This window comes from Morone saxatilis, unplaced genomic scaffold (assembly GCF_004916995.1).
Source record: "Morone saxatilis isolate NCDOM2014 unplaced genomic scaffold, NCSU_SB_2.0 Contig20, whole genome shotgun sequence".
Lineage (NCBI taxonomy): Eukaryota > Metazoa > Chordata > Actinopteri > Moronidae > Morone > Morone saxatilis.
This window is the reverse complement of record NW_023339763.1, coordinates 14,633,881-14,660,412: the sequence shown is the minus strand read 5'-3', so window position 1 is coordinate 14,660,412 and position 26,532 is coordinate 14,633,881. Positions and strand designations below refer to the sequence as shown.

General features: G+C 41.2%; 2 protein-coding genes across 2 annotated transcripts; one reads left to right on the top strand and one right to left on the bottom strand.

Annotated features, from left to right (window-relative positions):
* Positions 1 to 355: 355 nt before the first annotated feature.
* Positions 356 to 4,783, top strand: si:ch211-244c8.4 (APC membrane recruitment protein 2). The gene has a single exon (XM_035666140.1). The coding sequence runs from the start codon at positions 512 to 514 to the stop codon at positions 3,830 to 3,832; it is 3,321 nt and encodes a 1,106-aa protein (XP_035522033.1). The 5' UTR covers positions 356 to 511; the 3' UTR covers positions 3,833 to 4,783.
* A 2,465-nt stretch (positions 4,784 to 7,248) lies between these two features.
* On the bottom strand, positions 7,249 to 23,528 carry phldb2a (pleckstrin homology-like domain, family B, member 2a). Its single transcript, XM_035666141.1, has 17 exons — positions 23,351 to 23,528; positions 21,301 to 21,425; positions 19,411 to 20,375; positions 18,972 to 19,304; positions 16,236 to 16,370; positions 15,778 to 15,915; positions 14,958 to 15,104; positions 13,999 to 14,109; positions 13,826 to 13,915; positions 13,517 to 13,654; positions 12,993 to 13,092; positions 11,415 to 11,613; positions 10,374 to 10,464; positions 10,138 to 10,284; positions 9,797 to 10,016; positions 9,566 to 9,651; positions 7,249 to 9,354 (listed from the first exon to the last, which is right to left on the bottom strand). Exons 2-17 carry the CDS (start codon positions 21,353 to 21,355, stop codon positions 9,214 to 9,216), a joined length of 3,096 nt encoding a protein of 1,031 aa, XP_035522034.1. The 5' UTR covers positions 21,356 to 21,425; positions 23,351 to 23,528; the 3' UTR covers positions 7,249 to 9,213.
* Between the last annotated feature and the right edge of the window lie 3,004 nt (positions 23,529 to 26,532).

Genomic DNA, 26,532 nt, shown 5'->3' with positions numbered 1-26,532 from the left:
CCATTAAAAGATTATTAGGCTGCATATAGAGGCACATTGCATTAATCTGGATGAAATGTTTATATAAAGCCAGATCATTCGGAATTCAAAATTTGGCCCTATTAATGGAGTATTTGTCTTTGCTGTTTATGTAAACAGAGTCATCAGACAGAGAGGAAGAGAGAGCTGCGTTCAGGGTGGGTTGATGACAGCCCCTGGCTCTGCATTGCTGACGAAAGCTGCTTAGCTCCTCAGTTGCTATGACAACAAGGGAGTGCAGCCAGACAAAAACGAGGCAAAGGGGAGGGGCTTCCAAGGGAGAAATAGAGGAGAAAGGGCTGGATGGGAAAGATAGAAAGAGGGAGGGATACAGACAGCCGATAAAGAAACACACTGGAGCACCAGAGGTAAAGCAAGGCTACGGACAGAGATAAAGATAACGTCTGGATATAAATGCTCACACCACTGGCTGGGGAATAATAACTGCAGCAAGTGACAGGAGGATACAGAGAAAGGGGGAAACAGAGAGAAGATGGATGTACAAACGGATAACATGGACCCCCCGCCTTGTGAATCCCAGTCGAGTGGAAAAATCAGAAAAGGATTCAAGCTGTTTGGCAAACGCAAGCCAGGTAACATCTTTTCTATTCGAAGCAAAGGGGATGGAAACAACAAGTCACCTGTTAACAGGAGCAAAACCCTAGATGGATTATCGGAGACCACTGCAGCAGATTCAGAGCTGGAGCCAGACAAGGAAAAGGGACATGAGGTGAGTCAAGGAGAGAGGGAACAGGCAGAGGAGGAACAGCTTGGCGAAGATGGCGTTCTAGCTGCCGCCCATGCTCGCACCTCTATTTCTTCGGCAAGCTCAGCCAAGTCCCTCAGCTTCCTGTCATTACTGAGGGGTGGCCGGAGAGGAGTAGGGGACCGCAGAGTCCACACCGTGTCCCAGCCAGTGGGTCGGCAACGTCGTGGGCTGAAGGGTCTCTTTGGCAATGTTATGTTCCGATCAAAGGATAAAGAGGAGAAGGAGGAAGCTCCTCCGAGCCCACTTCTCATGTCGTCCCGTGCCAACAGTGTGGAAATCATCAAAGAGGACCTTACTCTCACCCCCAAATCCCAGCCTCGCTCTCTGGACAGCCCAGAGACTGAGAGTTGTGAGCCCATCAGGAGCTTAACAACACAGGACAGTGCAGCCACGACCCCATCAGAGACTATAACACCCCAGGTGACAGCAGGCAATGTGAGTAGAACTAATGAGCATGTGCCGCCTTTACCCACCTCTGAACCACCCATGGTACCAGGTGATAGTAGCCTGAGCTGCTTGCTGGCAGACATCTCCTCTCTCCTGACCTTTGACTCAATCTCAGGGGGTGGAGACATCATGGCTGATGTGGAGGCAGAGTGGGGAAAAGCCAGCAGTGCCATCAGTGCTGCTGTGACTGAAGTCTCGCCATCATCCACATCTCTTTTCTCCAAACCCACCCCCTCCTTTCCATTGACTTCTACCTTTGTCAGCACGGCTGTTACAGCAAAACCCTCTCCTGTAGCCGTCCCTGCAACAGCCTCGACCAAATCCTTTACCCCTCTGACAAAGACAACGCCATCCTCTTCTCCCATTGCCAAGCCGAGTGCCATCATCACAACGTTGACCAAAACTTCCACTTTGACTACTAACTCAGTCAAACTGATTTCAGACTCTTCTAAAGCCGCTGAGACTTTCACCAGCGTTAAAATTAAATCCTCTCCTACACCTATTGCAGGAAAACCTTCAACTACCCCTGTAACAACAACAAGCCTTTCATCTCCAATAACGTCTTCCTTTTCAGCGACAATTAAATCCACACCAAGTTCCACCTCTGCTACTACCATAGCCCCTCCAAACACCCCGGCCACTGTAGTCAAGGCTCCCTCAGTTAGTCCAACTCTTACCTCTACGGTCAGCAAGTTGGCTTCAGAGACTGCAGCGCCTACTCCAGTGATTCCTCCAGTAAATAAATCTAGCCTTGTAGCTACTGCATCTCCTGTGCCAGCTAAACCTTCACCTGTCACCCATAGCCCTCCCGCCCCAGTAGCTTCTACCCAACCTCCACCTGCCAAATTAGATTCAGCTAGCAATTTGAACCTGCAAACTTTCACTTCCTTCAAACCTTCCCTAAGTTCAGCTGCAGGAGAATCTAAAGCCCCAGTGACAGTATCACCGGCCTGTACCATTACAACCAAACCCTCCTCTTCGCCGGTTATCCTCTCCAAGATGACAACGTTTCCCATATCAACTACAACCTTAAACTCGGCATCTGTGGCAGTTTCGAAGCCTGTACTCACCTCTAGCCCACTGGACTTAAGTAAGACCCCTCCCTTCCTTGTAAATGTTCCACATCTTGGTTCTTCCTCTACCCCAATTGCCACAACTAAAACCCAATCTGTCCCAACTCCATCTTTAACTTCTTCAGATAAGATTCCTCCCACAACTAAACCCTCTCCTGCACCAGTCTCTTTAGACAAGATGCCCCCTACTCCCACGCCAACTTCAGCCTCTACCACTCATGCTGTTGTCTCTACAGCATCCCCAACACCTCCTGCTCTGGGTCAGATCCCAGTGTCTCAAGCTAAAGCCCCTTGTGCTCCTGCGCAAATCAAAATTTCTGTATCTAAAGAGCCCCCTGCCCCTGCTCAGATACCAGTTTCTGCATCTAAATCCCCTCCTGCCCCTGCTCAAATCCCAATTTCTGTGTCTGAAGATCCCCCCACTCCTGCTCAAATTCAAGTTTCTCAATCTAAAACCCCTCCTGCCCCTGCTAAGATCCCAGTTTCTCTAACTAAAGATCCTCCTGCCCCTGTTTGTACCCCAATTTCTGTATCTAAAGAACCTCCCGTTCCAGCTCAGATCCCAGTTTCTGTATCTAAAGATCCTTCTGCTCCTGCTCAGATCCCAGTTTCTGTATCTAAAGATCCTCCTGCTCCTGCTCAGATCCCAGTTTCTATATCTAAAGATCCTCCTGCTCCTGCTCAGATCCCAGTTTCTGTATCTAAAGATCCTCCTGCTCCTGCTCAGATCCCAGTTTCCGTATCTAAAGATCCTCCTGCTCCTGCTCAGATCCCAGTTTCTGTATCTAAAGAACCTCCTACTACTGCTCCGATCCCACTTTCTCAATCTAAAGCCCCTCTTGCACTTACCTCTGCCCCTGCCCATTACCCTATCACTTCTCTTTCTTCTACCCCTGCACTATGCCCAAGTGAAGCCCCAGCCTCTGCTAGGATGAGAGGAAATGGACAGGCATCAGTGGATGGGCAACTGGCAAGTTCAAGTAGCACAGGTTTCCAGGGGGCCCAGACAGTCCCGTCCAAAACAGATGAACTACACAACGAGTCACGAACAAGCCTCCAGGGCCCCTCAAGAGAAAAGAGGACAACACAAATAAAGGCATCAGGACTTAGCAAAATACCTGTAGTTGGAGGGGGGAGAGTAGGTAAGCTACCTGTCCGGGAGAGTCAACATGTTGATGATGAAGCAAGCAGGGACCCACCTACCCCTGTGCTAGAAGAAGAGAGGCCCCATTTCAACTCACATGATGCAGGGAGCAAAGATAAAATCAGTGATGTTGGAGCAATTGTGCCCATCTCAAAACACACCCAGGAGGAGAGTCAGCAGCCTCCCCAGCCGAAAGTTCTCACCAGTTTACCGCGTGACTCTAAGATCCCTGTGAAGCATGGCGCACAGTCTCACACTGCCTCTCAAATCCCTCAAGCAAAAGAACCCCCTCGCACCAAGATACCCGTGTCCAAGGTTCCTGTCCGCAGGGTTGGTAATAAACCTGCAGCTATGGGTGGCAGCACACAGATAAGAAAATGAAACAATAGACTGATCAATCAACAATACAGATTATGGCTTTGACTGCATTTTTTTTCCAATATAACTACATGGCCACTCTTTTTTAATTCATATTTCTATACTGTAACTGTCTTGGCGTGTCTCTCTGTCATCTCTTGGCTTCACTACATCATAAGTAACAGTAACAGAGTCAAGGAGGCTGACAACACTCAAGCACAAAACATCTCCACGGGGAGCCAAAGCAAAAAGCCTGGCTCTTTGGTGCTGAGCCAACTGGACATGCACTCAGGAAAGGTTCAGGGTCACACCTGAACACACAGCAGCATCGGTAACTAAGGATAAGCAAGATTAAAGGTCTTCTGGGAACACAGTCACACACACTATATGGGCGAGTGCCTTTTTAAGGGTGCTTTTCCTACAGACTCTCAGAATTTGTTCAGTCTTTTCTACAGTACTTTTAACTTTTGTTACTCCCACTTTTTGTAGAAATTGTCAAATCTTTTTTGTCTTTCTTTCCAGCAAGTCTCTTTGATAATAACCAGTCCCTTTACGTTTTTATTTATGTCAGGAGAAGAACTGCAGGAGCTCTATAAATTAATGCAAAACAACCAAATTTACATTCCACACCTATTTCTGGATGTATGTAGCAGAAAACGTGCCATTCATTTTTGCACAAGATGTTGAACTGTACAGCGCCTGTGTGTCCGCCTGCTCATATGTAACATGATCTGATCTCACTGTGAACTATGGGAGAGACTGGTTTTAAGGGAGGAATGGAAATAACTCCTTCCAATGAAATGGACAGTGGGCAGCAGCCATTATGAATGGCACTGTGGACATTTGAACGAGACAGAGGATGCTGAGATGAGATCTCCAGCTCGTACACTGGCATATCTTTATCCTTACCCCACCAGATGAGAACAATATCCATGTATAGTCTCATCTATGTTGTTATGTTTCCTATTTAATCAATAAAACAATATAAGTAATTAGCAAGATGAGATCTGTTTAAGTTGTCAAATGTATTATCGTATTATGTATTATTATTATTATAAATGTTTATCTACTTTTCCAGATAAGAAATGTAAGCACATACAGTATAAAGGGATTTACTGGCTCTGTATTAGGAATACATCATCTTTTGAGTTAATCTTATGTAGAAGGAAAATTACATAACTCTGTCATCTAGCTAAAGCTACAGATCATAGTAAAGAGAAATGTCAAACATTTTATATTTTTACTGACAAATCCTCACAGTGGCTCACCATCTTACTACAGCCGGTGCTCAGAGTGTCCTCATAGGAACACGATTCCAACATTATCCACACTCAAAGCTCACTGACCTGAATAGCGAGCACATGAATGTCAGCAGAGCCTGGCCAATCAGCTGCAAGGGAAAATGCTTAACATGCATACCTTATTATCAGGAAAAGGGTTTGGAAATGTGTGTCATTGCTATTCTTAGTGTGAAATGCACTAATGCATCTGCTGAATAACAACCCCCAGACTGAGTGGATCACTTGATTTGGACGTTTAGTATCAGTTTGATATCATTGCGGAAAAGAACAAAATGCAGATCATTATTTGAACACAAAAGGTTGAGTGAACTATAAAAACTACTTACAATGCTACACAAAGGCAGTAAATGCAAGAAAAAAAACACTGAAAAGCAACTCTAACAACTATTAGTGGTGTGACTAAAAGCTCAGGTTAAGGATGGGAAGTTGATCTGAGTCATGGGGCAATGTTTAGAGGAGTCTGGTGTTAGGAATAAGGAGTAAAGGACAAAGGGTGAATTTTTTTTTACAAAAAAAGCATCGTGGATGTGACACAAAAAGACCTCTGTTTACTTTACGCAAGCCAGAGGCTGCAAGCTGAGAAGAGAGAACCATCATTTGCCTGAGAAAAACACGAGGATTTCACCACATCAGGTGCCGATGCAGACTACAGAGGGTAAAAGTATCTCCCCGAGAAAAAGAACAGTTTCCCCCTGAGGCTTAGACATAACACAGGTTTGCTTCTTGCTAACACCTGCAATTTAGGATTAAAATGTTTAAAAAATGGCTTAAACAGCATGTAGATTTATAACCACGGATGTTAGAGCAGAGATCAGACTGCTTATGAGGACTCATATTGTGCCACAGTGTGAAAAATTACATTATGCTCTCCATTAGAGGAAACCGCTGGTGTGAATATGATTCCCACAGTTTCAGAGAGGAAACTGAAACAGGCATATTCACTGAATGCTGCCTTTTGTCAGCATTCATTCACATGATTTCCCAGCAGTGTGGCTTTCATGCTTATACTGTAAGTAATAATGACAACAGCCTTAAGTGAAGTACAACCAGGGAACATGCAGGAATAAACTTTTGAGCTATTGCATAAGCTGTCTGAGTACCTTTGTTTATAGGTTGTTTGTGTACCTTTAAGACTAGCCCCTTCCCCTAAATATGTTATACAAATTAACAGCACCCATAATGCACTGAGGCCACCCTGGCTTTCTATGATCTGTATGTTTGTGTCTGCTTCTGCCTCTGGAGAGACGATGTGCCTCTTTAGAACCTAATTTAGCATGCTTCATTCTGTGTTTCCATGCCAACCCCACTAGGTCAACCAATGAAAGGCAGAAGGAGGAGTTTAAAAACACAAGTGCCTTAATGAGCACACGCACAGTATACATGCTAATTAGATCAGTTATTACTTCTGACACCATTTTAAATGGAATTATTGCGTTATAACAGTGTAGTGTATCATAACAATGCTTCACTGTACTTTTTGCATTGACCTGAGCTAAGCCAGTCAAGCAGAAAAACAAATAAACAATGCTGAATTGTATGTCTGTTGATGAAGTGAAACCCAGCAGAAGACACCCATCCTACACACCTACACAATGTGATTTATTAAATATACTGTCAAAAAGCTAAAAAATGTGGTGAGTTGTGGCTGCACCACACTAAGCAGTACTGTAGATAGTGTTACATTCCCAGAAAATCTTGTTTTTGAGTTTCTGAGACATTTCAGACATGTGTCAAATATACTGGGAACTGGTGAATTGGCACAAAATGCCATAGTAATGGTAGCATAGACTCTCATAAAGGCTATTATAGGATATACAAAAGGAAGACTCCTTTAAGAGGTTTGAGTCTAGTTACACTGCACTACAGGGGCATTATGCAGCCATATATAATAAGGCCATAGACTCCCAAGGTGATACATTACATAACAGTGTCAAAACAATGCTATGGTACTCAATATCCACGGGAAAACACATCATCTTGACATGTTGGGATTCATAAAGCTTCTTTTCAGTGCTTCAACATACAAAGCAAAACACAAGAGTCCATTTATCCCACAGTATTTAACATGAGCAGGTTTTTACAGCCTGTGAAACATAATGTTCAACAGACAAAGTTACTATAACATTTCACAAATAAGCGTCACCATCCAAATTATTTATTCTTATTCATACTGAAACATGACAAATGTCAATTATAAAAACATGTAGCATAGTTTTGACTAAAATTACCATCAGTCGTACATAAAATATAAAATACTAAATTTTTTTGAAATATATATAAAAGCAGCCATTTGTTTGGTTTCAAGGCTTGTGTCTCATACAGATGACAGGCTGTGGATGAGATGTTAACATGACAGATATCTCTGTTCACTGAGAAGCATCCAGCAAAGGCAACAGCTCATCTGCAACACTGTCAGCCCTGCAGGCTGATCTGCAGTCTGTAAACCAACAGCTGGTCACTTGGTATTAAAGTGATCATTCATTATCAAATACAGTCAGACTGCAAATAGTCAAAGAATATACATATCAAATATATTGATTTTATAAAATGATAAAAATCACTGTGTTCAAGATCATAATAATGATTTATGTTTTGCCTCCAAAAAAAAGCTAATCTTAAGCTTATGCTTATTAATGCACATATTTATAGATATATATATATATAGCATTGGAAAATATGGATCATTGACGCTCCAATGTCCAAGTGATGCTTCAGGAACTGCTCATTTAGTTAAGTGAGTATGGGCCAGCCAGCCAGAGAATTACGTCATTACAGTGCAATAACTCTGCACTGAGGACCTCTGCTGGTGAAAAAACAAAACGAAATGCCAAGGAAAATGTGGGTGACGCAGTACATATAGCATCACTACTGCACAACATGGCCTTATCATATCAGGCCTCCAGCTACTACTATAGATAGAGGGAGATAGCTGCACAGTGCCATGAAACACACTACCAATGTGATTTGGGCAAATGTTACTACTTTTATGAGTAGCATATTTGCTAAAAATACACAACAATAAAATGTAAAAAGTGCCTCTAATCATCTCTCTTTCATGAATGAAGTAAACCCCAAATTAGAACTCACAGGAATGAAAGCTGATGCAAGGAGAGAGATATGTATCTGATTTGAAGAAATACTGATGGTGGACATTCAGCCTTGCTTTAAATAAAACCAGGTTAGGCTGATGGTCTGGCAGCAGCAATCAAAATGCTCGAGTTAACTATGTAAAATAATACTTACACTAATTAAATTTGATTATTAGTGTCAATATAGAAATAATAAATCTGAGTTAAAATAAAAATGTGCATTCTTGCAACCACAGATACGGAGCAGATGATCTGTGAAAAGATCAGCAAGAAGTTGTGACCCTCTGATTCAGGCATTCAGACATACAAAGGAAAATACATTTGAGTTTGACTAAGATATACTGTAGAATAAAAACACTGAAAAGGTGGAGTCCAACCACAAGTAAAGAGGAGGGAAGACAAAGAAGAAGGCAAAGAAACAGAGGTGGACCTACAACTTAAATATTGGATACGTACATTACAAAATGCTGCAGTTTATAGAAAGCTGTTAGACAGATCTGTTATAGTGAAGCACAATCAGTGTGTACCACGGTTTAGAAATGTAGCAGATGTTGGGTTTCTGATCATTTAGAAGCTTCCCTGATCCCTGAAGTTTTGTCTGAACAAAAGCCAAACATAACAGGGAGAATATGAGACAAGCAGAGATTTTATAAAAGGAGGGAGAAAGTTGGAAAAAGTGAAAAGTAACATTTAGTGATGCTTCAGCCAATCACGGTACATAAACAAAATAAAAAAAAACCTAAATAGCTTAATTATTAAACTGGTATATCAATTAATTTGATCTGTTACACATAATTGCATAATAAAGTGTGCTTTTAAGCATGAGTAGTAGGCTACAAATACTACAAGTGTAAACAGAATTTCATTTTTTGTTGACCTGATGAACATCCAATCTCAGTTCTACACAACGCTGTTGTTTGCTGCTGACACAAGCAGAGTGCAGAGGGACTGTCTCATGTGTCACAATGTTTACCAAAGAAATCTAGTGGCGTGTACCCTGATCTGTTGGGATCAGTTACACCATGAAATGCATGTGTCCTTCAGCGCCCGTAACCATAACATCCATCCAGATACGCATGGCCTCAGGCGACGGAGCCACCATGTAGTACACCCGATCGTGGGTCTTCACACTGAAGGTCAGCGAGGGGTTGGGGCTCTCGGGTGTGGAAGGGAATGTAATTTTGAGAAACAAAATTGAAATAATGGAGAGTAGAAGGGAGAGGGGAGAGGTTGTGCATATGTGTGGGAGGGAGAAATGAAGGGAGAAAAGCAGAGAAAAAACAGATGTCAACAATATTCAGAGAAAATGATGTGTAGATGTTGCCACATGCTAAAAATCACAGACACGTGCACATGAACTGACTTACTTTGTGTGCATTCTTTAAATGGTCATAGTACACCTCCTCTATGGCTTGAAAGTAAATGACTCCTTTCATCTTGGTCTCATGTTTGTCTGCAGCAGATAATATAAACAGAACAGTTTATGGACCACTAACACTTTGATCAAAGCTCGTTCTCAGCATCCAAACTATTCTGATATGGTTGCAGTAACTTCGTCTCACATTTTCAACAGAGAATTGAGAGGAAGAGTTACTAACCTGCATAGTAGGTGAGCGTCCTGCGATTCTGGTCGAAGACAAACCAGCGTTTCTTCCAGGTCTTGATCTTTCCGCCCATTTTGACCAGAAAGCCTCGACAGGTTTTATCAGTGATGGCCAGATGGAAGCAGGCATCTGGGTTGTGTCCAGCTGCCTCAATATGGCCGTGAAGATCAAAGTCGTCTTTCCTTACAGGGAGGTAGCGAGTCAACAGCCGGGACTATGGAAAAAGCATTGAAATTACATGACAGATGTGAATATTGGGCACTACTTTGTTCAAGAAGTATTTACATGAAGCAAAAAAACCCCATCAGATTTGAACCTCTTGTTATTCTAAATACCTGTGATCTTTGTTTCTCCCTGAGTTTCACTTCTCTCTCCACAAGTCTCTGTCTCCTGCTCGTCTCCTCCTGCAGTCGTTTTTCCAGTTCCTCCCGTCTTCTTCGCTCCTCCTCCAGAGCCTGCCTGCGCATCTCCATCTCGCGCTCCTGCACATGCCACATAGAGTAAATTGCATTCATCATCAAACACACACATCCACATGTACGGTGAGTATGGGTTAGGTTTGACATGTTACCCGATGCTCCAGGAGCCTCTGCTTCTCAACCTGGGCCTCTCGGAGTAACCGCTCCATCTCCTCAATCTTTGCCATATTGGACGTACTGGCACTGATGAAAAATGGAAAACACAAGTTGTCAAACACAAGAAGAACCAGATTTCTCTGATAAAGGAGGAAGACACTCATATAGTGTAAGCTAAAACAAAAAAAAACAATCTAGGTGATGAAAAACAATTGGGCCATGCAAACGATCTCAACTCATTTGTATATATACCTACCTAAAATGATTGGAGATAAGTTATTTTTTTATTATTATTTTTACTAATTTATCTTATTGTATTTTCTTTTGTAAATTTCATTAAATTATTTTCAATATACTTTTTTATTGTTATCATAGTAAGTATAGTTATTTCTGCCTGTTTTCTTAAATTATTTTATTTGTTTTTAGTATAACTTGTATTAAATACTATCGTTGTATTTTATTGTCATTTTTATCAATACATTTTATTTTTAAATCTACCTTATTTAATGTTTACTCCATTCTGTCTGATTGTAGTCTTGTCAATCGTCTGTAAAGCACTTTTAACTGCGCTAAAATGTACGCTATACAAATAAAGTTTCAGTAGTTGATTGATTGATTGATGGATTGATTGATTGATATAGGTGAATTTAGTTTTCAGTTTTTTGTTTAAATTTGCAAAAGAGGGTGACTATAATGACACCATGCGGTGGGACCTCCCTGATAACAAACCACCCTCTATAAACATGACAAACTGCCAGCGCTGCCATCGCCATGAACACCATTACAAAGGCTGTGACTGAATTTGCTAATGTGTATGAGCGTGTAAGAACAGCTAGATATCATGTGGATATTACTGTCTCTGATCTAACACAGAACATCACAGCCTCTTCAAAAGCACTTCCTCTTTCTGCTTGATGTTCAAAATATCTCTCCTCAACATATTATAAAGCCTTTTGGCTCCAACTTCTTTTCTAAAAATACAACATATTCACACATATTCTCTTTTCAAAGTAACCTTTCATCTGTACATCTCTAACCTGGAGATGTTGTCTGGGGAGCAGGCAGAGAAGCTGGTCTCCAGGCTGTCAGAGCTGTCCACGCTGACGGTATCTGAGGCCTGACTGTTGTCCGGGTAGGTGAAGGAGTCCAAGTACACATTGGGGTCAGAGACCATCCTGCTGCAGAAATCACTTCTTCTCTGTCTGTCTTCATTCATGTGTGCATGGCTGTTGCTTGCTGACAGAAGAGAATATCACGGTAACAAAGTGGAAATTCTCTCAGCATGCATGATCTAATGATAAAGTTGGTCAAACATTAGATCAGGCAGATAACAGCAACAGAGTTGCACTTCATTAACTAGTTGGCCAAGTGGGACATCTTGTGATCATAATTTTATGAAAACTGTTTACAGCAACCAGGCCAAGTTAAAACAGAAGTGAGCATTGTACTATTGAGCTTAAATTTTGCAGTTGCATTCTCAATCTTCAAAACAATCAATCATCACCGTTTGCATAAAATGTGATTTTCTTTGTTTGTTCCCTTGTTTGTAAACTCAGCTATTAGCTAGCTATCAGCTAGCTCTATTACATGTCTGTCCATTCTGGGAGAAGGATCCTTCCTCTGTGGCTCCTCTGTAAGCTCCTAATATTTTTTCCTTGTTAAACAGTTTTTGGGGGGAGTTTTACCCAAATCAGGGATTGAATGTTGTACAAATTGTAAATCCCCATGAGGCAAATTGTGATTTGTGATTTTGGGCTATATATATAAAATTTGACCTGACTTGACAAAATACTTTATGAATACATATAAAAAACGATATGGCTGTTATAAACATTGTTCCATTCAAATGCTGCAGTATTTAACACCATGCTTTTCTTGAGTGATACATTCTGGCAAGATTTAATCTTCAAACTGGTTTCTCAAAACCTCCTTACACATATCTACTGAATTATACATTGTTTACATTCCAAAGGATTACATGTAGTGCCATTACTTTGTATGTGGTATTAGTTTTTAGCAAGCTGCCCAAACAACTTTTGCCTCAAAATCACAAATTCCTATCTAGTATAATGTAGAGTACTCCTGTTAAAGGTCCAGTGTATAACATTTAGGAGGATCTATTGGCAGAAATTGAATTTAATAGTCATAGGCATATTTAGTAGTTAGTTAGTTAGTTAGTTAGTTAGTATAATGACATGAATATAGGAGTCGCTGTGTTTCTGTTACCTTAGAATTAGACATTTTTGCCATGTTAAACCGCCATGTTTCTACAGTAGTCCAGGACGGACAAACCAAACACTGGCTCTAGATACTAGGTTTCTAGGTCTCCTACACACTTCACAGCCCATTCTTATTCCCAGTTCGTCAAATACAGGCGCAAGCGGTGTTCAGGTAGTTGCAATCTGAAACTTCACCACTAGATGCCACTAAATTCCACACACTGGTCCTTTAAGACTAACATTTAGTCTTTGATATCAGATTTGGACTCAATGTGGTTTCCTCTGTGCATCACAACAGCATTTCCTGTCCTAACACATGCACATGTGTAACGCCTGAGGTTTAAAGCCAGTCACGCACAGAAAAGACACACAAGATGCACACAATCTGTTACTCACTCTTGGGAAGTCGGCGGGTGTTCAGGTCCCGGGGAGAGAAGCTGAAGCCTTGTGGGATGACGCTGCCACAGCTGGAGCTTTGGGACAGAGGCAGGTGGGCCTTGAGGAGGAAGCAGAAGCACACATGCTGTTCAGGACTGGGCTCTACAATCTTCACACAGCTACAAGATTTAGCTCATTTGCAAAGTACTTCATGGACTGGATGGGTGTTCCTGTTTGGGTGGATCATTCACTGGGGACAAAAAGTTCTGGATACATGTAATCAGGGCAATGAAATCCCCTTTTCTGCAGTCCAGAATCAGAATATTATTTTGAAACTGTTCTTCCAAACCAATTTTATTAAAATATCTCAAGATCTAGCTTTCAGAATCTGGGTTATTCTTGCTGTTAAGGCTCTACTGTAGTATTATAGTGTGTTTTAAATAAGATAAATAGTTCTTTTTATCAGATTTGAAACATCCAGTTTGATCTCACTGTGTCCAACCTTTAATGTCTGCTGTGATCAAAAAACAAACAGTAATGACCTTTGGAGGAAGCGTGCGTCCCAAGGATCTGCCGTAAGAGTTGAGGAGCTGCTGGCTCCTCTTATGAGGTAGGCTGTCACTCGGGTGGGAAGAGTTTTCTTTGCTACTTCTTCTCCTTTCCTTCAGAGAGTGCAAGTGCTGCAGTGATCACAGAAATCAGAGGAATCACAAAGGATAGAAATAACAGGACTTCACAGCAGAGACATTGAAACTTTGGTTTTTAACTGTGTGAGATACTTTGTTAAAATCCAGAGGAGCACTCTGCTGGTGGAAATATTAAGTATTATTGTAACTGTAACCGACACTCACCTCTGTGACAGCTACAGGGTTGTTAGTGAAGGTCTGCCCCTCAGACAACTCTGCATACTTTCCTTCTAAAGATGCCAGTTTCTCTCTCTCCTGCAGACATTGATAGGATGTTCAAGTAAATACAATACAATACAATTATTTACAATATCAGTATGTAGTAAGATTGTTCTTACCTTCTGGAGCATGATGAGCAAGTTGTTTTTCTCTCTCTGGAAATTCTCTCTTTCTTGCTGAGCCTGTAAGGTAATCTGCGTGGACTGTTTTTTGAGCGTCATGAGTCTTTCCTATGACAAGAAAACAGCACAAACTCACTAGACAATATCCTGCAATTTTAATATGAAGCAAAGTAATGCTGTCACGTTAGCAGAGGTGTTTCATTATGAAGCAGTAGCAGAGTGAACAGGAGCTAATTCTCATTTTGAGATGGGAAAATGTAATTTGGTTTGCCTACAACTAAATCTTCTTTACACATTAATCTAATATCCTCACCCTGTTTCTGTCTCTCTCTCTGTGACTTTGCCCTCGAATGAAAAAATCAATTAATCTCTCCATCTTTCTATTTCTATCTTTCCATTACTATGCAAGTAGTATTTAATGCTTACCATTGCTGGTATTGTTGTTTCTTCTAATTAGATCATGCTCTGAGCTGCAAATCTCACAATTTTGCAGCTTTATTTTCATGCACAACCTGTAGTAAGATTAATGACAAACCACAATGTAGTAACTGAAAAAGCCCCCAAAAAACAAAAAAAAAAGTAACATAGAAGTAAGTACTGACAAGAAGTCTACCTCTTAAATGAGAATAGTAATATTTCTGTGGGACTGTTACTGAAACCTGAAAGTGAGAGAATGAGCCTGAGCTTCTGGGACGTCCGTTGGTATGAACATGCACTGAAAACTCCAGACTAATACCAAAGATCTACTTTATATAAATCATTAAAAAGAACACATCTTGTTCAGATCAGGTCAAAAGGTGTGTTATGTTATTATGCTCCAAAAATACATACAGTAGTAACTATACTGTACATATTTCTGGCTAAACAATTAAAAGTTATGCGGTGGCAGCACTACCTGCGGTGTTAAACATGCACTATATGCTACATGCACACTCACAAAACCTCACTTGCTGTACCTTGCGTGTAACAGTAAGACGCTGACACTCTGCGATCTCCCGCAGCAGCTCTTGACTCTGATTCTCCTTTTCCTCGCCCTGATTAATTTCTCTCTCCAGCTTCTGAAACTCCAAATCCTCTAAACTTTTTGTCTGCTCGTCAGCCTCCTGAGAAACAGGACACACACACACACACAATACCCCTAAATGTAAGGTACAATTACACACACAAAGACACTGTTGCAGAATTGGCTCTACTTTAGCAGTAATAATTTTATGCCTTTCCATGTGATGTCAGGTTTCAGGTCATTTTAGTTTTCCACCAAATTAGAACCAGATGCACTAACAATGTTTTTTGCACATGGTAACTATTTGGTCCCCCTTCCCAAATGTGGGCCTAAGGTGTACCATGTCCGAAACAGAAGTTGTGAATGACAAGAAGTAAAAGAAGGGAACCAGGATTACAGAGAACAAGGTCAAGATTCGCAAAAAGATACAAATTGGGGAGAAAAGAAAAAATAGTTTGCACAGGTGAAACATGAGAACTGAGGTCTTTGGTTTCCTGTGAGTCTTGGCACTCACTGCTAACATGAACTAATTCTGAAGAATAGATAGAGCTAACAGAGACTCAACATTGTTGTATTACTTTGTTTGGAGAAGTCTTTCAGCTCATTTAAATAGCTTTAGGTGAGAATCTTTTAAAAGGCCTTTCAGGGCCTCTTGGTCTAGTGAAAGAATTTCTTCTTGTAAACATAATTTCTTTGTTTGGTTTTAAAGGAAATATAAATGAACCCCTTTTAGAGAAAGCTGTGGTTGAACTAAACTGGTCCCTGTGATTTACCTGTGACTTCTCAGTGTGGCTCTTCTTCTCACTACTGTGAATCTTTTCCTTAAGTTGGTCCAGAAGTTCCTTGTCCCTCTGCAGCTGAGCCATCTCCGACTCCTGTTCCCCGTCCAGCAGAGCACACTCCACCTCCATCTGGAAACAGAAGCAAAGTAAAAAAAAAAACATCTTTAGAAACGTACTGTCAACTAAAAACAAACTGAATTAAGTAGATAATGAGACAGAGGAGACAAAAGAGCACAGTGGCACTACAGCTGAAAAATAAAAAGTAATGCACAACTATAATGCACGATTTGTGATGGCTGCCTCGATCTGTAACACCACTGAACGTTAAGCAGCTCATTTTATCAGCTTTGCTGGGAGGATAAACTACTGCACTTTGACACTAGATAAGAACAAACACTATCAGCTGCTCAGGTGTCAGTTGTGTTTATATACTGCATTGTGCTGTCTACCTCTCTGACAGACTCCTCCATCTGGTTGTCCAGGTCTTTGATCTTCTGTTCCAGCTCTTCTATGTTGTTCAGGACTTGAATTCTCTCTTCCTCTATATGCGTTACTTCCTGTTTCAGCTGCACACCCTCCAAAGCCTGTAGTGACATCAGGAATGCATATAAATGTTTGGCTCCATAGGAGAGAAATCTTGTGAATACACACATACAATTAAACACTCATGCATACCGTAATAAATTAAGAAATGCACAAATGCTGCACAAAAATCCCCATTATAAAGTTTATTGGTAGTAACTTCTCTTGGTGATTGCATATTCAAAGTTTCAGAGGTTTTATAACACATACAGTATGTTCTTAAACTAATTTGCCAACCAGTAGAATCAGTTTTTCTGAATTAGACGACAGCTGCTGTTTTAACTCTTCCAAAGCTGGATCACTGACAACAGGATTCTTTTCCAGTTGGTGTAATGGAAATCTCTATCAGTGCGTTCCACTGCCAGTCATGCCAAAGTACTCCCACATCTTTAAACATCTACCAACATCCTACAAACATTCACGCATACTCCTGTGTGGGTGCATTTAAGAGATCCTGCATTAACAGGTAGGTAGGTATTCTTCCATTTTGGAGTCAGGAGGATTGTTTTTGTGGCCAAAGCCTCATGTGGCCAGCAGCTCTAGGATTTATAGTTTCCCAGGCGGGCAGTGAACGCTCTTTCTTCCTGTACAGACTGCTCTGAGGAATGCAAGAGATGGAAGAGTGTATTTGAAGTCCGTAAAAAATGTCACAAGTGACACATTGCAGACATGATGGTCCCAACTTGGAAATCTAATTTTTCTAAACTCTAGGTGTGTTTTAAAAGTGCCTGTTTCACATAAAAAACATTGCTTGATTACCTGTGTCCATGTGTTAACTACTTTTTTATTTTCACAATGTCTTTCCATCCATTTAGCCTTCGTATGAAGTTCTAAACATCTGGAAAAACACATGCCTTTGCCATGCATATACACTAGAATTCTTCCACTCACACACACCCACAGTTGTGCATGCGTGCATACACACACACACACACGCACACTAATTCTCCGTGGGATAAAGTCATTTCCTGCCCACCCTACCCCCCCTCCTTGAACAGTTTGAATGGCTGAGTGCTGAAACAAAACTAGGGCTTCTTCATTAAAACCAGACACACCACTAGGTTGTTACTGGAAAACTGGGAAAAAAGCGACACTTTTACAGAGACAGTAAATCAGTGACACTAGGACGAAGACGGTGAAGGGGGTAGCCTGCCTTGGAGCTAAAATCACAGTATTTGATGAATTTATATTTGCAAATTGAACTTGATCATTCATTTTTTAGCATGTCTTCCCATTTTGACCCATTCAGTTGTCTCTCATCATAAAGTTGATGAGAGAAAAGATGAGGTCAAATCAGTAACATCAAAGCTGTGAGGAGAGCTTGTGTAACTGTGATTTCCCTGTTTATGAGTCTGAACAACTCGCATAAACAGGAAATGTACAAACTGCCAACTGCACGCACATACAGCACTTCTGACTAAAAGCTCAATGATGTTGAGGAATCTACCTACCATCAAACACACACAAACTATAAGCAACTGCGATGGATGTCAGCATATGACTCATTCTGCACAAGAGCTTCAGGACACACATGTTTGCACTTTTCATCCAAATCCAGTTTGAACCAAATAAAAGGCAAGATTTGTCATAGTGTGTATGATGATCACATTTTTTATGCCCTTCAGCCCTGCTGGTTGTTTCTAAAGCCTAGCAGATATCTTCAACATCATTTTATTTGCATTTCCCACATAATTCAGTTGTTCTGTGGAAATGTGGAAAGGGAAATGGAAAGCATTTACGCTGATATTATAGTAAAAAACAAACAAACAAAGATCAACAAGCTATCAGGAGTCTGATAAACTGCATTCCACATGAGGGGTGTGTCCCATTAGTCTTGACTACAGCTTGGTCCTCTCTTGCTCACTTTATAGCTGAAAGAATAAAGGATGGGAGGAAAGCAGACAGGAGAAGAAGATGTGGTTCAACAGCAGAGATATACATTTCATTTTTTACACCTGTGCTATTCCCTACTACCAGCAATATTAAAACGGTGCTTTTTAAGAGAGATACTTTAGATATGTTTCATATTAACAGTAATTCATATAATACCACTAATGTAAAATATGCCGCTTGCAGTGATCAGCCAGTGTGCATTGTGTTAATGTAACTAAATCTCTATTTTGGTTTACTCTCGGCAAGCAGTAATAACACAGAGTAGAAATACTCAGTTACATTTCAGAATAATATTATATAATTTAATTTTAATTACCGAAACATTATGTGTTCATCATTTCATTGTTTCAGCTGGTAAATGTGGAGATGGTTTTAACTACTTTATATACTGCTGGGTATTTTATTTTTCATGTAACATCCCGTAAGTGTTTTTGGTCATCTATATTTAGTTAGGGTTGAAATTCTAACTACGGTAATGAAATCAACTTACATAATACCAGAGGATAAAACATGCAGACCACCTAAAAAAAACATCCTTTCTGTCGTTTTTATGTGTGATTGTGATTGTGTGATTTAGGATTTTCAGTTGTATAAATAATATTGAGCCCACTTGACACAATGACCCATTTATAACAAAATCCTTCCCATAATTGAATTTTAAACATTTATTTTGAATTACTCAATACTCCATTATTGTAAGCCAAACTTACTTTGGGTCTGTGGTGGGAGGAGGGTGAGGGAGCACTGCTGTTGAGGCTAATAGCAGGTGAGTGGGACCTGGCCTCCCTGTAGCTGCTCTGCTGGCGCTGGCCGACCTGCTGCTCCTCAGCCAGCTGGAAGTCTCTGACTTTGCCCCCGAAGCAGCTTTCTGGAGCAGTGCTGCCGGGGGAGTCAGAGAACACCGACTCATCGTCTGACACCTGCAGCTTCTCCAGCTCCTTATTGATCTTCTGCAGGTCAGACACAGCTGAGCCCGCTGGCTCTCTCTCCACATGGCCCAGCTCAGTGCACATGTTTAAGATGGTCTCTAGACGCTGGCACTCCTGTAGACAGATGATCCATACATTATTTTACCGTGTTTGAGTTATTTTCATGTTTTTTAACCAAGTAGTATAAAAGTGGACGAATCAGGTTCAAAGAGAAACTCACCAATCTCTGCACTTTCTGCTCCCTGAGTCGTTCATCTCTCTGGTGTTGGTGATAGTCTCTCAGCTCCTCTTTGCCATTTAAAGAGCTGATGCTGCCCACCCTCTGTCCCGGACCCAGTCCACCCTTCCCAAATGATAACCTCCTCTCTCCAAAGCCCAGATCTAAGCCAGTCCCATCCATTTCTATCCCCAGAGAGCTCAGAGAGGCCAGGCTGGCCCTCCTGGGAGTGCTGGGCATGCTGGCTGGTACTGTCACATCTGGGGGCTGCTCTAGGGAGGACAGACTGCGCCGCGGCCCTGCTGAACCCACTCCTCTGTGGGAACCCACTGAGTGACGGGATGGTAGCGACAGAGCAGGGGGGTCTGTTGCGTTGTGAAGCCGTGGCAGAGAGCGGCTGTGCATGCCCAGGCTGTTGAGGGAGCCAGTGGAGTATTTCCTTTGCCGGGAGTCTCCTCCAGCTTTGCCCTGAGAGTAGAGCCTGCGGCCCATGCGAGGGCTGGATGGCACACTAGCTGCTCCACTTTTGACCCTGGGAGAACGAGGTAGGGGCTGCCCGTAGGAGGAGAGCAGAGAGCTTCCATCTGCTGCATTAGAAAGGAGCAGACTGTCTTGTGACTGGTGGCGAGAGTGGGAATGGCGAAGCAAGCCGTTTGTGCTCAGCTGGCGTTCACCTTGACGTGGTGATGGAGGCACGCTGCTGCTGGTCATGTAGGAGAACGTTCTGGAGGCAGATGGAGGCCTTTCGGTATTGCTGAGGACTGACAGTGGCCTGGTGGACTGGGATCCAACAGGAGAAGGCACGCTGAGGTACTTGCGGCTGCACTCAGCTGCCCTCAAGCTGGCCTCCAGAGCACTCTTCCTGCGCTGCAGCGTCTCCATCAGTTCCTGTAGCTCTGCCTTGGAGCGGGAGCCCCTCAGCAACGTCCCACCCACTGAGCCACTGCTGTGCTCAATCTTCACACAGTCTGAAAGAAAGAGAAAGTTGTCAGAGCATTAAATCCTGCCTCTTTTTGGACTATAAGTAAGAGAGTCAGGTTTAATGTGACCTCTTTAGTAAGCACCAGCTCAGCTAAGAGTCGTGCTATCACACTTGTGCTGAGTGAGGGGAGGGGAGGGGAGGGGAGGGGGGGCAGTGAAGAATGTACACTCATACAGTTCTGTGCCCAATATAAACATTGGCTCAATCAGTGGTTAAGCTTCTTCTAAAAATGGAAGAATGCTGGTGGACCAAGACAAGCCAGAATGCATCATAGTCTCGACTGCAAGAGAAATCCTAAGGACACCTTCCACTACGGCCCAGATATCTCAGCCAGCAGTGTGAGGACGGTGCCCTGAGTCATGAGTAGCTGGACACTGGATAAACATATAATTACAGAGATTATGTGATATTAAAGAATGCCTTCCTCCTGTGTTATACATTAACTCTGGGCCTTCAAAATGGATGTAATGTACGTAAAAGTTTCCTCAAAACTTGGATTATTAAGATCTTTTAAATTTGTGACAATGATTTAAACTTTTTGTCGAAGATCATAAGGGAATAAAGCTGGCATCTTCCTCTGTCTGTAAATAAATAGCTCTGGCATGCTCTTCAGTTTGAGCTAAAATCAGCATTTTGTGTTTTTTCAGCTGATCATGGTTGAAAATATAAGCCAGCAAGAGATATGTTTGACTAAAACCCAGAAGCCCTTAATGTCTTGAACACAGACTGATGCAAAAGGAGCTGTTCCAGGTTTGGGGTTAGGAAAAGTTATCCAGATAACTGGAGCACTTAACTAATACAGACGACTAAAATAAACTGCAGATTACTGAGATTTGACCCAATTAAAGTGATCAGTATCAAGGATTCATCTCAACATCACTCACAAAAACATATCTTGAATGTTGTCTTACCAGAGTTGTAGCCCAGAGTGGCGACAGCACTCCTTTGAGGAAGCATGCTGTTCATTACACTGACCTCCTTTCTCTGATTCAGTCTGAGGATGTAGGATTCAGCTGGGCCCTATGTGCTGTGTTCCCTGAGAAGAAGAAATCAATATGAAACCCACAAACAGGAAAAAGACAGTAAAAAAAAATACTGATATGAAACAGATTCATCCTAATATATAAAAATCTGTTCAACTTTCCTTCCCTACACCCTGCTCTAGTATTCTTGTAGCCTCATACAGTAGCATCTTTCAATATAGAAACAAACGATTTAAAGAACATCACAGGAAGTTGAATCCAAGCCTTGTGGTCCCCCCCAACTTATTCTCTAAAAACTCTACAACAATACCTCAATTCAAGCAGATATTTCAGATGTGCATATTTAAACGGAAAGAAAAAAAAAGAAAGAACTTTCCTCAAGACTAAGTAGGAAAACAGATCTGGAGGAAACTTTTTATGCCTGGCTCAGTGTTACCAATAAAAACCGAGTCTGAAAATCAGCACTCTGCAACCCACTCTGCGCCTTAATTGATCTTTTAGCCCCAAACCCATGACCAGTCCTCAAAAGTATTCCCTCAAGGCTCCAGACTCACTGAGACAGCAGCCAAAGGTAGAGGTTCAGGCTGCATTAATGTGGACTGCTTGAGGACCTTAGGGTTCCTGCAGCCCATGCTGAAATCATTAGTCCATTGACTGAAAATCTAATACAATTTGAAACAATTCCGCTAAACATTTTTCACATTTATTGAGTAAAAATACCAAATATTTGAGATTATGGCTTCCTTTTCACAATTTCACATCATTATGAATAAAATACTATTTATATATTATGGGCCATGGTGACTTTAGAATGACATTATAGCCTAATTGTTGATGACTATTACTACTAATCAAACCCCAAATTGAGTGACCAAGAGCACAAAAATAAAATTGTTCTGAATGAAAATAAAAGAAATAAATACATCAAATTAAATTAAGAAATACATCTTCAGGCCTCCACAACCCAGGTCATAACTCAGAAAGATCAAACTGAGCAAGGATATTCTTGGTTCCAGTGATACAATGGAGGGATTTTGAAAGTCAGACGGTACAGTTTCATGAATCCACAGACAGCACACACACACACACACACACACACACCGCAGAGAAAGACAGAGATGGCCGATCCAAGGTTTTCTGGTCCTGCTGTCTGGAGAGAAGGCCTACAGGAAGTAGGGTATCCTTTTACACAGTCACACAATCAATCAGCATGAGTTCATTCTCCGGACCTCCTGAAAAAATGGGGAAAAAAACCCAGCCTCTTGTCAGGAGCAAGAGTTTTTACTGCATCAGCCTACAGGCAAGCAGGGTAGTGAAGAGCATAAACACAAAGATATGTAAACAGTTTGAGGAATGGCGTCTGATAAGATGTTTTTCATAAACGCTTTCACATTGCATTCTATCGATCAACTGATCAGTTTACCGACTAATCATTTCAGCTCTAAACTCAATGCACTGCTATTACAATTTTCTGATTCAACATCAGGTATTAAAAACTCATATGCATTCACACACATACTGTATTCACACAAACACACACATTGGGATGCAGTCAACAGTTTGAAAACTTCCTGATAACCGCCGCTGGCTGTCATCCACTTTTCTTTTAGATGGTTGTGTCATTTTCCAGCAATGTTATGTCAGTGGAGACAATCGTTGTGTGTTAACAAACACCATTTAACCTCTTAAGCCAGATAAAAGCTCAAAAGTCATTACTCTGACTTTTTGGACATTTCTTATGCAACATAGACACATTCACATCTGCCTGAGTCAAGTCATTTTTCCTGCATTTTTGTAATTACATGCATATGTTAACAGCTCTACATTTGGCAACAGCTGGACATGCAGTAGGATGTGATAAACAACTTTAAAAAAATGGGAAGTCTAACATAGTCATGTAAAATAGACATGTGATTTTCCCAGACCATCATTGGTCGTATCATCCACATTGATGAGCTGACTGAAAAGAAAAACTAACCTTTGTTTTCTGTCCCATTCACATAGTTGCACTGGGTTTTTTGGTGTGTCTGTTGTTGCTGAAGCTGAAGTCCTCTCCCTCCTCTCTGAGGGTATGAAACAGCAGAGTAAAGTCTTCCCATGACAAAGGATCAGACAGGAGACCCTCTCCCCTCCTCTCCGTCAGCTCTCTGCTCAGACTCTCCTCCCCAAGAGAGAGAGAGAGAGAGAGAGAGGTGGGGTGGTGGGGTGGGGGGGAGAGTGTGTGTTTACTTTTCATCCTCAGGCTCTGTTGCTGCCCCTCTCTGGTTAGATAGAGAATTTTTCTTCTGTAGAGAAGCAAAGGAGCAAAACGGACAAAAGGGGTGAGCGAAGGCAGCATTATTACTCTAATTAGTTTTAATTGAGTACTTTAAAGGAATTAGTATAATCCTTGTGTCTCTAGCTGATTTTGACCTCTGACCTCACTCACAATGATCAATAGGCTCCAGTATCATGTTATCATTATGTTATATTCCAACATGGAGACACTGGGTCTAAGTCTAAAGTCTAATCTCCTTCTTTAAACCTTTATAGACTGTGCTGTCTGCACTACACATTTTATTTAAAATGGCAACAGTTTTCTTGCTGTCTGGCCAGTTTGATCACAAAAAAACAAACAACTAAAGTCTTCCCAGTTTTCACACAAAGAAGTCCCACCATGTGTGTTTTTAGTGGTAGAAAAGGCAAGAGTAGGTAAATACTTGACTCTTAGACTGTTGTTTCAGCAGTATGTGGAGGCGGGAGGAGGCCCCATCGCTGTGTTTGAAACACAGCCAACCTCACTCCCCCTCTTAACTGTGCAGGCAAAGAGTAAAAAACCCCTTACAGTCAGAGACATTACACATACTTTATCATGGAGCTAATGCTCTGATCATTCTTTGATCTAATAGATTTATTTTTAAAAACTGATAGTATGTGGATATAAAACAAGTGAATAAAACATAGAGGCTAAAGCAGCAAGATCAGAGAAGAATGAATGAAACATTACTTTGGAAAAACCCCCTGAATCCCACCGAAAATCTTAAACCATCCCGCAAAAAAAACTCCAATTACATCATAGGGAGGGGGCTGCGGAGTGCAGGCTGGACGGGATGATTGCTTCCAGACACGGAGCCGGGGTCTTTGTCATAAAAACACACACATGCAATAACACACAAGTCTGTCTGCCTTGCTCTCTCTTTCGTTCTTTACAATTTCAGGAAAATAAAATGACACATATAAATCTCAAGAGGGTCTCATTTGAAAACTGGGACCCTTTAAATTTATTGCCAACACAGAAAGTTAATTGTCACTGAGCTGTGGAATGTTATTCCACTTCCTGTCCAAATTAGGTTTTAAAAAAAATAGGTAAGATTTTAAAGAAACCACACACAACATTTGCTGCAAACTACTGCGTGTGTATATGTACTTTCTAAACTATACTGAAACCATGTGTGGAGTGATTCTGAGTGGAGGCTATGGAAAAAGTAGGGAAAAGGGGAGAGCGATGGAAGAAAAATTAGTGTCAGATTGTGGGAGTCGGTGCATGATCAACTCTGGTAATTGTCGGGAGGTCTGAGTCACAGCGTGAGAAGTCTCAAGTGTCTCAACCAATCAAAACAGGCCATAGTCATTAGGTGATTTTTTGGTGTTAAATGTGGATCTGTTAAGTTTGTTTTCTTTGGCTTTTTTGACTCATCTTTAATTTTGTTAACTGACTTTCCTTTAAAGAAAAGAAAAACTTTCTCACCTACACTGTAATGCTTCGGCCCAGTGGCACAAAGTTTAACCCCCTAAAAGAAAGAATTGTACACTTCCTGTGTCCACTAATGACAAAATGAGCAATTTAATGGATCACCCCACAGTTTATTTCTATAAAGAAAACTTAATTAGCAGGATGTTGGCTTCAATATGTATTTACACATCACATCTGTTTGCAGGCTATTTTTTAGATTACCTAGATTAGATTATCTAGATGACCAAATTCAGTTTAATTTGAAAATTGCCTTAAAGTCCACTCGAATACCACAAAACAAGATGATTGAGTCTTGGTTATGTCACTGAGCCTGTAATTGTATGGCTGTGGTGTAATGTAGGCTGACATCTTTGAGCCGTGTCATGTTTGTACAGACATCATGTCCCTATCTGTAGTGACAATTTGTCCATCGTCCGCAGACCTTTTGTGGTTGTCTTGTGGGTTATTTAACCTTGGCAAGTAATCAAACAATAGACAAAAAAATCATGTTGTCTCTGTCACTCTGGCAAATAACCCCCCCCCCTCCCCCAGGTCCATTCTGGTCTTATACCTGACTGCCTATATAAAAACTTCAGTTCTTACAAAACAAAACAAAATAAACTGAACAAAACAACATAAATAATTTAAATCAAATACTCAAAACAAATTATAAATTGCTTCTACAATATCATCAGATGGTCAAAAATATTATAAACTGAGTTTCCCAGCACACATTGTGATACCATTATTGCTGCAATTTGTGACACACCTAACACAGGTGTAACTAATAAGATGATTCTGAAGATACAGAAAAGGTTGCAATAAGTTTCTGTTTATTTTAAAGGCAGGACAGCAAGCTCACACTCTAATAGACTAATAGTGTTTTATGGTATACAATACAGCTACTGTATACTGACGATGATGTTCTTTGTTGAAAGTAGTTCGATGTTTCCAAATCCACTGGATTGAAGTCCATCATTTCCGTCCACAGGTAGTCCTACTGCTTTTTCTTGTTCTATTTTAGTACCTGCGGGTAAGGCCACAGTACAGTCCTCTGCTGTGTTTGACGTACTGCCTGTCAGTTCATCCTGCGCTTCAAACTGCAGTTCTAGTCTGTTGCATTCAACTCCATGTTGTCCGATTATGTATGAAGCTGTGGTGTTCAGATCTTTGCGAAGTCCACCCTCAACAAAACCTGCTCCATTGTATCTGTGTGAGGCAGTTCTGGTCTCCTTTGCTGTACCAGTAAGAGAAAATCAAAATGAGTTATTCAACAGTAGAAAGACACAGATATGCATGAATGTATCAATATTGAAACACAAGTTGGCGCTGTTGATTTATTGTCATTGCTTCCACTAATATGGCTCATTTATTAGTTAATTAGGATCATATCTCAATACTGCTTCAATAAATGCTACTTTTACTATTTTTTCATCACAAACGCTACC

Bases quoted from the DNA above. Each gene is read 5' to 3' on its own strand.
- si:ch211-244c8.4 (XM_035666140.1), top strand. From the start codon at position 512: ATGGATGTACAAACGGATAACATGGACCCCCCGCCTTGTGAATCCCAG.
- phldb2a (XM_035666141.1), bottom strand. From the start codon at position 21,355: ATGAACAGCATGCTTCCTCAAAGGAGTGCTGTCGCCACTCTGGGCTAC. The intron at 13,916-13,998 runs GTAAGAACAATC...CAATGTCTGCAG, and splicing joins TGCTCATCATGCTCCAGAAG to GAGAGAGAGAAACTGGCATC. The intron at 10,017-10,137 runs GTATTTAGAATA...CTTTTTCCATAG, and splicing joins GGGAGAAACAAAGATCACAG to TCCCGGCTGTTGACTCGCTA.